Source organism: Danaus plexippus (assembly GCF_018135715.1).
Source record: "Danaus plexippus chromosome 9 unlocalized genomic scaffold, MEX_DaPlex mxdp_26, whole genome shotgun sequence".
NCBI lineage: Eukaryota > Metazoa > Arthropoda > Insecta > Lepidoptera > Nymphalidae > Danaus > Danaus plexippus.
In genome coordinates, this window is record NW_026869848.1 from 1,558,587 (window position 1) to 1,572,534 (window position 13,948).

General features: G+C 35.1%; 1 protein-coding gene across 13 annotated transcripts in view; it reads left to right on the top strand.

Annotated features, from left to right (window-relative positions):
• The window catches only part of LOC116767309 (rho GTPase-activating protein 23), a 174,129-nt gene that overhangs the window by 31,294 nt on the left and 128,887 nt on the right, over nt 1-13,948 (top strand). For all 13 annotated transcript variants that reach the window (XM_061527511.1, XM_061527504.1, XM_032657566.2 and 10 more), the window contains one exon: nt 7,566-7,951. In XM_061527511.1, coding sequence (XP_061383495.1) covers nt 7,580-7,951 — 372 coding nt within the window. In that variant the 5' untranslated portion in view covers nt 7,566-7,579. The remainder of the gene's footprint in view (nt 1-7,565; nt 7,952-13,948) is intronic.

Genomic DNA, 13,948 nt, shown 5'->3' on the forward strand with positions numbered 1-13,948 from the left:
ACGAAACTCAAACACGTTCTGAACCGGATGTCTTATAATTGATTATTTTTGTATTTGAGGTGGGCGCTTATAAGGTTATTACGGTTAAATTAATGAATTGGAAATCCTTTTAGAGGTACATTGCGACGTATCCGAATTGAGATCAAAAAAGAAATCTAAAGAATCGTGTGAATCAAATCCGTCGGGGATTTGAACCTGGACTCCCTGATATGGAGAAACATGGTCCGACCGTGTTCCAACCATTGGCCTATCACGATTTACCCGGCGACTAACTATTAAATTCCACTAATAACGTTAGATAGCTTTCAACACAAACCAGCAGCGCTAATTGTGAGATTGATTGTATTTAGAAAAACAAGGACTTAACTTATATTCATTAACTTTATCTATACGTGAGATAGTCCTGATATATAAGAAAATTTTCACTAACTCGCCGACACCACAATACACCATTAGTTCCTCAATAAGGTACCGCAAAGTATCGGAGCCAATCAGCTCGCTAATGACGACATCTCAAAACAGCTTCATTACAGATGATTGGTGTACCCACTCAGTACACATCCATTGATGCCGCCCTGGTTCCCTGACTATTGTCCCTTCAAACTCACGATGAATGTACCCGTTTTATTTCGAACCATCGAATATATCTTAATATTTTAATGTACTACACAACTGCTGCTGAATAATAAAAATTAAAGCAACGTTTACGACCTTAATCGATGTATCATAATCACGACCACGTATGATACAGATGATGGCTATTAATATTTATAGAGATTAATCATTTTATAACCAAACAGTTTTTTATGATCGACTGACGGAATAAAAGTGGCTTCGTTTCCCTACACGTAACAATAATGCTATTAAATGGGACTGTAAATTCTCTATGATATTCGAGGTTACGTATCAATAAAACTGTTTATGAGATCCCATTTCGCAATACTAGTGGTTTTATGTTTAGTTATTTAACTAGTATTGATAATGCTGTAGTTCTGGTAAGGCTTAGATTTAGAAATGATTTCTAATAAAAACTAATTATTGCTTGAGGTTTTATAACAATTTTTTTTACTGTGTAACCGGTTCTTACAGCCAGGAGGGTAGTTTGAATTAATTTCAATAGAACCCTTTCGTTGCTCACGTTGAAGCTTTCCCTTTGAAAGTACTAATCACTTAATAGCGTATTTGTGTTTGGGATAATCTGCTCGACAAAGGGCAACCCCATGTTTTTGAAAGCCACATATGTACATGATTATGTACATGCATGTTCCTAAAACTATTTTAAAAACACCACGATATAGAGAAATGGAGATTATATTTCTTTTATTCAAAATGTAAATTGAACCCAGAGGTTCAAATTGGAGTAATTTTCACAACGACCAGCGCAAGTGACAATGACTCATATGAATACAATGACGAGTAACGATGTATTGCTAAGTACATCACAGCTATTCATGTAGGTATACTGTAAACCTACATATATATATACACCTTTCGTTCTTAATCCACATATTATTTATTTTTAATATCATAATATCTTATTATAATAGAAGTAATCATTATGAGGTTGTTTCAGCCTGTAACCGTTATTCAATCAAAATATATGTGATTTGTAAGCTTATTTAAGTACATGTGAAGCCTTCAAGTTTACTCTCATAGTTCTAAAACTTGCTTAATATTTTATGTTTTGTGTTTAACGAACATTGTTATTAACGGCTCGTGATTCAAGTCTGAAGTTCGAATGCTCATCAAATAAATACTTCGGATTTGCGCCAGCTCCTAAAATAATTTGTGAGGTGATATGACAATGTGGATGATAATGGATCCGAGACGGCTTGAGGTTGTGGAATTATACATTTTTGTCACATATGACATCGACTCGGGCTATAAAAAACAAAATCACTTATAAACTTTTAGCAAACTGTCCTTCATTTTGATCTTGATGAAATTATGTGAATAGTAACAAACTTATAAATCTCAATTCAACATTTAAATGCACTTTATAATAATAAACATAATTGCATAAAAGCTCTCGCAGCCAGCCGATCTCAAATCGGCAACACCTCTGTTCGTGTCTTAAATACAAATCAAGGGGGACGTGACCGGCATTATAGTGCATTGGATTTAAATAAATAAATCACGTCTGCTTCATCCCGGCTCATTTGTTCGCACTCGAGAGAAAGCCGTTCGATTTCTTGCAACGGTAATCATAAGCCGAATCTAGCTTTTACTGAACCGACGCACTCAGCCCGCTCGATGGCGATTGATAGCGCTTATCTTTAGAGGTATATAAAATTTTTATAACCCGGTGAAAGTATATTGTTCTGAGGATATATTTCCGGTTCATGCTCGTGCCGGTCCTATCTCGGGAGCCATCGGTGGCCGATACAATCTGCACGTTATTCACACCATCACCGAGATGCCCCCTCGTGACCGGATAAGTCTATGCGCTATTTATCTCGTTCCGAGATTTATGTCTCCAGTATCACCATTAATTTTAACCAATTAAAAGCTGTTATTAAGGTTTATTGCCATTTAAAATTTATAACTACGGAATGAGAAGGCTTCTCGAATGGAAAGTGATTTGTATTAAAAAAAAATATATAGTCACAATTAGAATTAATTAAAACTATAGCGGGTGTTCTTATGTATACGTGTTATAAATTAATGTTTTTATATTTTGACAATTCTTTAATAAATCTCTTTCTCTATGAATATATTCGGTTTTAGTGTATTACGGAGTGTAGGCAGCTGTAATCCCATTAACCGTCCAAAGCCTACTTAGATCTCAGTACGTTCGTATCCACGGCAGCCGCTTTAGCACTTCCCACGTTATCAACCTCTGGATCCGATTCGTGTTTAGGTTTTGTAATCGCCGGGGTCATCTAGATCATGCAACAAAGACATCGTTAACGCTACCGTTAACACCGCATATAACCAGCCGGTAATGCGGCCTTCATTTGAACGGTGACGGCGTTGTCACACGATGCCGTATGATTGTTGATTGTTGAAACGACTACAAAAAATATATAAATGATCTAAGCACGGATAAATTTTTAAATGATTTTTAATATAAAATCAGACCCAATTTGTTGTTTATTTGATTTCGATAGGGTTATCAAATTGGAACGTAATTATTAAAATTACTAAGTTAAATGCATTGAACTAATAGTCGTATAGATAACAGATATTAACATATACGTATTAAATAAATACAATAAACTTGAGAGAGCCGTTGAATCTACGGTTCTTTGATCTGCCGACACGTCTCTCGCGCGTTAGCGTTTACATTGACACTTAAATAAAAATATATACAGATTGCTTTATTACGACAAACGCTATTGAAAATAGTCATATTAGTATGTAACGTAACACTTTTAAAAGAATCATTTAAATCATGTTTCTTTTATATATAAGTTTAAGACTCGTACCGTGTTCGGGATTTAATGTGAATTATCAATAATAATTATCTTCCACAGCCATGGAGATATCACAGCAATTACGTAGTTCTTGGTTTTCAATTACTAAGCCAATATACCTTTCCAATAACACCAAGCCATTATCTGCTCCGCCGCTCAAGAGTAATGGTTAAGCTTTTGTATTAATTCAATATCATGATGGTACAATTAAGTACGGCGTACCGCTGCTAGCATACTCGAAAGTTCCTTGTACCCAATTAAATATAGAATTTTCTTATACGTGACTTCATACTGGTTATACTTGACATTGGTGAGACGAATCTTCAACAGCCATATATAATAATGTTGCGATTATAATACGTTTTGCGCAATAGGTATTATTTTGATAATGCATTGGTTCTATTGGAGAACGTAATCAGTCGTGCTTACGCTCGTAACAGACGTTACAAAACTACGAGGACTGAGGGCGGTTTAGGCGTTTTAGATTATTATGTTTCAATTCATAAGCAAGACAACAGATTACTTCCTTTGAAATTTCATCAGTGAGTTTATTATATATTTTAACTATAAAATCTTATTGTGTCAACTTAAACACACAAACTCGCTTTATTCTAATGTTAGTACGGTAGCCAAAAGATACAAGTATTCGAGTCAGTGGTTATTAACCGCGGGATCGCGCCAGTGTTGGACCACCCCTGGATAAACGTAGGTCGCGTGTAACTAACTGAATAATATTAAATGAGTCTTGAAAAAATAATATATTTGAGAGCCCACACACTAAGAACATATGTAACTTATGCGTCATATACTCATAATAAAAACATAAAAATCGTGACTTAAACTTTACCTTTAGCAAATCGAACATTCGTTTCCCATTAAACAAATCGATTACTAAGAAACGAAGACAAAAGGGTTCGTTTATTATTATACTAAGAAATCTATATTCCAACCCCTGACACGCTCGTTTTTAATCTCATTAAAATGCTCTGTTTTACTATCTGGGATCGCTTTGATCTCGGCCGGGAGGATAGAGAAACGAATCTACATTTAAAGTACTTAAACTGATAACAATTTTTAATTGGGAAAGTTTTTAATTTAATCGACTACAATTTTTTATTAGAAAAGTGGTTTGTTCATAAATAAAACATATGTTCTCATAGAATTCAGAGTTACAAAGTTCCAGTAGTGAAATAAAATCGAATCCCTTTCCATGGAGGAAATTAGAAAATCTCCGCTAACAATTACCCTCGCACATACCTTGCGTGTGGATATACAATCTGTAGGAAAATTGCTTCTGCAGGCTATCATCACAAAGGAGCGAGTGGCGTGGGGCAAGCCACGCGACCCCGCTCGAAACGTCTCCAACAAAAATATCCCTTAATACAATGAAATAAGATACGTAATACATTAAACACGGATTACACAATTCTCAGCGCATGCGTCCGTTTTGGAGGGAAAAATCATAACAGTATCACCACAGTGACGTAGAACAATGCATTCGTTTTGAGTATTTGCTGTTGTCGACAATTATCGTTGTGCTGTGTGAATTATACACTGTTATCGACAAGTAAATTGCTGGTTACACGCATTTACAGTCGGTAAACACGACTCGGTGCAAAAGATACGATAAACAGGCCCTTTGTTTGAAGTGTTTATTGAACTGATCCAGAGGTCCGTACCATTCGTTTCCTATGTATCTCTGATTACGTAATGTCTCATAAACATCTTTATTTGATAAAGTAATACTTTAATGCTATTTTTTTTTAAAGTTTAATATTTATTATTATTATTATAATATATTGCTACTCTCACATTTTTTGTCTTGTGTTTGGTTTGAAATATATTTGTCATTTAAATTTATTCCTTTACGAATTCTTCAACATTATTATCTGTAGGGTCTTAAACAATTAATTAGGTACATACTGTTGTCTATATTAAAGGTACAAAAATATATACATACTATTAATATAAGACGAAACGATTAAACCATAATTCTGGCTGATAGACTATTGCTCTAATTTATATATATATATATATATAATATATATATATATATATATATATATATATAATTTCTGTAACATTATCAATAAGATAATTCACGTGATAAGCAAGTTAATGTAAAATTAAACAGTATTTTGTCTGTCAATTACAAAAATAAATAATAAATATATTTATTTATTTAAACAATTCACATTAATTTAATAATATAATTCGAAATTAATTTATATTTATAGAAAATCTTATTATGAAATGTCCCGGACGCGTTTGATTAACACTTAATTGATTGCACGTCTATCCGACCCGGTCCTAGAGGTCCATAGTCACAGAAACCGGATATATTCTGACCGGTTATTGGAGGTTTTGATTTGTTCTTTGATAGCTGGAATTTCGGTGATGTCTGACGGTTTTGTGTCCGACTTATATCCCTGTTTACGTACAAGTTTCGTTCTGTTAGCAATCAATAATTATCATCATTCGTACAAAGGAAGGTGATATTTGATTAATGTTTTTCCAATGTTATTTTTGTCACTTCATTATTTTTGTAACCGTACATCTTGCACGATAACAATCCGAACGGTAAAAATGAGTTTTTTTTCTTCAAATTGCTCGTACAATAAAATGTCTCGGTATATCTCGCACTGTTAAATATTTAACTTACACGGTGTTTCATTTAATAGCATATACTAAATTCTATTTATATATAAAAAACATGATAATATTTTATATTTTCGTTTTTTTTTTCCAGTGCTAAATTGACGTTGTTTGTTATTTCGAAAAGACCATGTGTGGATTAGATTTTAATTTAGCTTGAGGTAAAAAGGAAACGTGGTTCTCGTTGAAATGTTTAAAATATATCTATATACGTATTTACGTAATTTTATTTCCGTCTTCTGCTGTGCATTAAAATTGATTAAGAATTGTATGTCTTTCATTTTATGTAATTTTGTTAGGTACATGTCTATATATATATGAGGCGGATCAGCCACTGTTATTTACTTTGATTATACCGACTTTCTAAGATCTATTAAGTATCATGTAAATACTTAGTAAATTACTGAGGATAAGTACAAATATGTTAGTTGGTTAAAAGATATATACATTCCAGTTAAACAACCAACAGCTTAATTATACTTTCTAATGTTGATTATATCGAATATAAATATATTTTATATTTACATCTTAAAAAAATATCTTTCATATAAAAGTATTTATCGCAATGCGTTCGTTTTGATTTTTACGTAGTGAAAGTTTTTGTACAAGAATATAAAACGACATCTGGTAATAACATCTTAACCGTCATAAAAGATTTAATTGCTGTCGCTCACGAATGCAATTTGCATTAATATTTAATATAAACAGATGGTTCACCTGGAGTCGAACAATAAGTTTCGTAACCGCCAAGCGATGGCTGGGGATTGGGAATGTAAAGCTTGCTGTAAAGGAACAAACGAATATATTAAAAACGTAGACGCCGCGACGCCGGTGCGCGTTTTATGTAAACCAGCTAGGTACCTTACCTGACTACCGAGTTCCTCTTTGTAAACATAGATGGCGCTAATTATAATATTGACTATTTATACATTAGAACTGACACATCACATTTCAAAAACACACGCTCATATATTAAGAATATTTCGATAAATATATAGCACTAATGATGCATACTTAAATGATATTTTAACATTATATATTTTTAAATAATGTGATGCATAAAATTCAATGATATATGACTAAACAAAAGTTAAGTAACATTTCCGTGACTTACCGCTATTATCAATAAACCGCAGATAATCTGAAATTGATTCGAGGGATCGTTAAATGTGGACATTGTTGTTTCACATACTTAGATTTCTTAGCAACTATTAGATTCTTTAATTAAAAATTAATAAAGGCGCTTAACGTGTTTTCAAAATATACGATTGCAGTCATATTAGTGGAATAGAGGGAACTTCATCATTGGCGTGAAGTGATCTGATTTTATTCTTAATCACTATAATATTTCTAAAATATATTGTTTCGTTTTTATAACCTCAAAATGTTTTAGGACACAAACTACACTAATACAAAAAGATTTATTAGAACCAGTGGACATATTTTTGTTTTTTATAATGGGGACATTTATAGTATTCATATCTTTTTATTTAGATTGGCGCGCCCCGATGACGGATGAGTCGGAGTCTGGACGGAGAGGGCGCACCCACCCTCGTCTCATACGACCCTCGGAGCACCTCGCCATGGTGGAACAGGCCAGGGAACAGGCCAGGGAACAGGCCAGGGAACAGGCCAGGGAGCAGGCCAGGGAACAGGCCAGGGGACATTCTAGGGAACAGGCCAGGGAGAGGCGGCAGTCCGAGGGCAGAGACCGTCGACCGGTGCATCTCGTTCCGTCGGTGACAGTCGTTCAAGGACCCCGGCCTCCGCCCCCGCCTGGGCCAAGGCCCTACATGCCAGCCCCAGTAAGAATGCCGGCGCCGATCAAGTCAGTTCCACCTCCCGTTACGAGGATACCGCAGCCGAGGAGAGATGTTCAGGTGAGACATTATTAATAACGTTCACCAGATATTTCATCCTATACTCACGTAAGCAATCTTCGTAAGTGTGAAGAGTAACATTAGTCAATGGACTAACAAAAAGTTAGAACTGTTACTCCGAGGATGTTGAAGGATTAACGGTGAAACGGGCGTGACCAGTCCAAGAGCCGTCTGTCGTTCAGCGGTCACAATCCACAGTTTTTATAAGCCAGCCACATTGTTCGCTGCTCTGACCGCTGTCGGGAAAAAAGTGGATCACGTAACGTGGTAGCGACTCCGATCTGTTACGGACTTGTAATAAATCGATAGAACTTGTTATGTTTTCAAAAAATCCTCTTAATTTGTAGACAGTTTCGAAAGTTTTCTGAATTTATGATCGTTCGAAATATATATTTATACATTCGCCGAGACGTAATTTATTTAGTGTTTTATTTGGATCGAATTCAATTAATTCTAACAGTTTCTCAGTTAACATGGCTTTTTTTATAACATTGAATAATTTATCAAAGCGAAAGTGTTGATGAATTAAAAACAATCTGATTGCGAGTCGTGCCCACCGCTGTGACATGTCGGTTAGAGGGGACGCGTGGGCGACACTTTCCTTGGCAGAGATCAAATATGCTAATGATTTATCAGAACGATGATACGACGTTATTCATGCATCAATATGAAAGAGATAGCGATCGGAGCCAAGCGACAATGGTATTGTGAATGGTCGTGTGAGGCGCCACGGAAGATGCATGTCAGTTTGTTAGTTTTATATTACGCGCTTGTTTTCGACGGAACCGCAAGCTACGCGTTCCGGGTGATGTAATTACTTGTCCATGTCTATTTTAAATGATTAAACAATTCTATACTCATTTGTCATTCATATCCGTTCCCTGCTTCAGGATTAATATTAATATTTTAAATTTAAGAACAACACAAGTATTCACAGACCGTTGTTCTCATTATGTTAATAATATGAAAAAGCTTTCTCCGTTTTATAAATGTAATAAATCCAGCAACGTGTAGGAGATTAAATCCTTGGATATGCATATCTTCATTAAAGTAATAAAGTTGTCGGTTGTCGTTTGACCCAGTTTAAGTTCCCCAAAGGCACTAACGATGAGAGCCGACGGGGCGGGCACGGGCACGTCCTTGGCCTGAAACTTTGCACTGCTCTAACATACTTTCACATAAACTTAGAACTTAATATGCGCCAGACAACACGAGCCGTACATATAAAACATATCTTTATTAAGTTACTTAAGACATCCCAGGATGCAGATATAAACCGTCTAAAGCAAAATATATTACAATTTATACAGCGGGCCAGGGTCGCGACCTTTCGGATTAAGCTGTCAGATATCTAAACGACTAAAGGGCAGATCAGCGGGTTTTCTCCTAATGCGATCCATTGCAAGTCGGTCAAATGTCGCGTTGGTAGCCAGATAACTATCTCAGATCAGACGGCTTAGATGGAGCCAAATACTCCGCGCTTCTAATGATCGATCGCTGGGATTACTTTGGACTGAAAGTTTATTCATTCAAAACATTATATTTATGTATTGAACGAAATTTCTTCACTAACGTGTTTAGAAAAAATGTAACCGACAAAATTATATCAATATTATATGTTATATAAAAATGGTATGGCTGTCAAAGCTCAGAGCTCCGCAGCTAAATTGCTGTGACAGAAGTAAATAAAGCATGAAAATCTTAGTCTAAATTTCATTAAAGCTGTTATTGACGTCCAGCTAATTCTTGTTCAATCTTACGGTTCATTAGTGAATGATTCGCTCGGGTTCCGTTATGTTATCGTAATATTAAATTTACAACTCGTCCTACATTCGTAAAGGTCCCTAATGATCTCACTTCTGCGTTTGATAGACCGTTCGATTGCTTCGCTAACAGTTCAGTACCGGCCGCCAATAGCCTGTTTATTGAAAGAGATCGCCTATCTAGCTTTTATTACTCTGCAATTGTTTGCAAGATTGTAAATGCGCTGAGACGGAGACTGTAACGGTAGTTCCTGCAGTAGTGTTCTCTGCTCTCTTGTGACGATAATTAATTACAAAAAACATTACGTTGTACTTAAAGATTATTTATATCATATTATTTGAGCTACTTTTTCAATCACAACGTGCCTGTAAACTGCTTGTTTTATTCAAAGATTCCTCATTACTATGGAAGTGTGAAAAAAGGAATCTCACGTAGCCACAATCCATCAACAGATATATTAGTCCATCAGCGTTTTAAATTGTCGTAATATAAATTCAATGGTACTTAATGGTTTGTATTAACAAGTCGACCCCCCGCCGCCCGCTGCCCTCCGTCCGCCGTCCGCCGCCCGCCGTCACCTCTCAGGACGTGTGGGCGATCGATGCATTTATAAAAAAAAAACAATAAATATTTGTATTGGTAAATAAATAGTTGTTGGATTTGTTTGAACTTTCTCTTTTATTTGTTATAAATTATCCGTTACTGCATGATTTTACGACGTCCATGTTCTTTGTGACGTGTTCTACACGCTGTATGAAATATTTTATTGCGTTCGTTTTTAAGTGCTCACATTCAGATAAAAATTTTCAATTTCTTACTCTTCGGACATCCTTAACCTGATACGTTAGGGAATGTTCGGCTAATTAGGTTTTTATTTTCACTTTTAATGTCCTGTACGGGTCTGAAGCGTTATAAACAAAATAGTGGTCCCGGCTCGGTAACCTGATATGAAGTAATAATATTGAGTATTACTGGCTGCATTGGAGCACCACGTAAAAAGTTGACTGTGGAATATCAGTTTTCAAGAGCTTTTTACTCTTTCAAGTATTTAGTGCCGCGTCTAGTTAAGTGCACTCAATAATGCTGTATTCTTTATAATAGTCTATTGTATTTTATTTTTAGCGGTTTTTTTTTGCCGTTTTTAAATTCTAGGTGGCCTTAATGATAAAGGAGGAACAATGAATAAAAAATTGCTTTTACTTAACAGATGTCTAGTAAACTTTTTACCTATACAAAATAAAGTCACAAAATTATCTTAAGTGTCAATGGTTTGTTAGCTTGTCGTCGTGGTCACCAGCTCGGTGTTGTTTCTATCAAACGATACCGACTTGCGGTTAGTTTCCTCGTAAATGTCAAAGATGACTTCGTTTTATTTGAACCAGTTGTGATGTACGACAGAACGAACGCGCGCCTTAATTGGTTATTAAACAATAATAATGAATTTAAATAGTTAAAAATCACTATGAAATATTATACAACATAAAAGTATATGTATGAGACGAAACGCATAATTCTAAAGTCCTAAAAAATGGTTAGACCATTGGTAGAGATGAGACATTGTGTCCGTTATATTCAGGACGATTATGTAAATGCTGTCTTAAGGCCGTGCCATATAAGATGAACAATGATATGGGTCATTTTTAAACACGATGGCATTAAATTGTAATGTAAATTTCGTATGCACATTAACATAATTCAGTAGCTTTGTTAGTTGAAGCCAGGAAACGCTATTTAACTGTCATATTCGAAATTAACATAACACGCGTTAACTGTCATGGAATATAAATGCTTTGTTTTTTATAATATAGGACGCTTTCATTTAATTTCATTATTTCTTAGTAATAAGCTTGTGGAAGAAAAAGCTAAATTAATTGCAAATGTTCATATGGTATGGGCATGATGTAAAGTATACTAATATATTGGGTTTAAAATTCGACCTTAAGAAAGCTTTTATAGTAATATTCTGCAAAGCCTCAAAAGGCAGCCGCCTTTATGAGAGAACGGAAAAGTGAAATCCTAATTGAAAACCTTCGAATTAGAAATTTGCATGGAAACGTGTGAATATCTGCGCTAGAGTCGCGAAATAAATCAACTCCTATGATTACATACATCATTAAGTGAATTGTGTACACGCAGCTTAATAGACGGTTTCCAATTAAGATGTTATTATTGCGGTATGGAGTTGATTAGTTGAACAAAATCTATTATTACTTCCTAAGTTACTTTTTTAATCTACGGTCATAGAGATTGAGATTTTCGTATTTATTTGTGCCTGTGCTGTATTATTTCAGGTTCATTTAATGTTAGTTCAGTTAGATCTAATCGTGTGAGACATGCTACGGTTGTAGCTATATGTTACCGTGACGGCGGGTACACAACACCCACGCAATGATCCGAAGAGCATCGCGAATTGTAAATCGATACCAGCAAGTAACGAGGCGTCTCAAGAAATGTGCATACGAAAGTAAAAGATAGGTGTTTGTTACGTAATTTATAATGGGAAGTTTTGATAGTAAATATTTGTATTGGGAACTAACAATATGAATGAATTGATCATTATAAAACATCAGTCGATATGTTATGCTTTCTTAATGTGTCGTTTTTGTGGAAGCACATTCATTACAACAGAATTTAGTTAGTTAATGATATCTCATTAACATAATACACGAGGATACGTTCTTAATTCAATTCATAAATTGGACGGTTGGAGATAATACGACCACACTTCCGGCGTTCGAGTCGGTACTTCGTTGTACTTGGAATACAGGGAAACGGGGTGACCAGGTCAGGGAAGTTACAAACTAAGAAGGAAATTATTACTAAGTAGAAAACAGATTATGCTAATTTATAATCACATTTATAAAATTTTACAAAACGTACAACTCATGCCGTAATTAATGATGCATTTGATTTTCCTTTTCGACACATTTAAGTGGCGTCGAGGAGTAATTTATGCCTGCACGTTAATAACTTCTTCTGTCGTGATGAATCATCGGAATCGGTACTTTCTAGGGCCAAGATTCTCTAGGACACTGGTTACTATACAGTGTACTTATATCGCTAATGACGATTATAAACGTCTGCGATCAAGTAAACAACTCGCATTACAACAATGTTAACACAACAAAAATAATTCGAGAAGACTTGTTCCTAATATTATATAAAATCGATCTGTAATTTGTAGATAGCCGAATATAGTCATAGGTATTGTAAAAAATATGAAAGGCTGGTGAAGAAGAGAATGTTTTAATTTCTCATGAAATTGTCTTGCCCTTTAGTACAAGGCTGATACATGGATATCGTAAAAATAAATGCCAGTGGAATCTTCTTTAGTAACTCTGTTGCTAATTGTAAGTAAATTAACACGCTCGGGTCCGGGAAGTCGTGGACATGAGAGAGATAGCTTCCTCTGAATGAATTATATTGACTATATCACAAGGTCCGATGATAATTATAATTATTAATTACAACCTATATAATCAATTGCTCTCCGATTCGATTCTCGTGTAATAACATATTGTAAACCACTATCCCGTTTATGGGGACCCTTAAATATTATGTATCGTAATTTTACTCGGCTAGTTCTACAGCTGTAACGTCGGGTAGTGAGTGAGTTTCGTGACGAAGTGACTTATATCATACACGTCGGTTTGAGGACGTATTAGCTTTTAAAGGGAGATAAAATGCTTCGTGACTGGAATGAGATTGATCGGATCTCGCGTTGTGAATTCTTATAAATCGATATTTTCCTTATCCGGTGTCAGTGCATTCATCATCACAGTTACCCAGCTGGTAAACGGAATTTTTGTGAAAACGTCTTTCGTTCATTCAATTTAATTTTACACTAACTTTAATATCATCCGCAAGTTCATCATAACAATTTTGCAAGTTGGTAGCGAATATATAATTAAATTTTATGATATTTTATTCATGTTTGTAAATTTTGTCATCAACTGTGGTTACGTAAAACAATTTTAAATTATAATATCTTATGTACGTCCTGATCGTATCAGCCTAAGCGATGAAGGTGTTCCATCATGACTAGCTCGGGATTAGTTTGTCTCAGTGAAATCATTGGATCAAATTATAACCTGCCATAATAAATTGTCACTTTGAAAGCGGGTAATTGGTAGTGTCCAAGATCAGTTCCTTCGCCGCCGGCCGCTGAACAGTTTAATAGATTTCTTCATCACCAGACCTTTGAGAGCTGAAAGATTTTGCTGATATTACAGC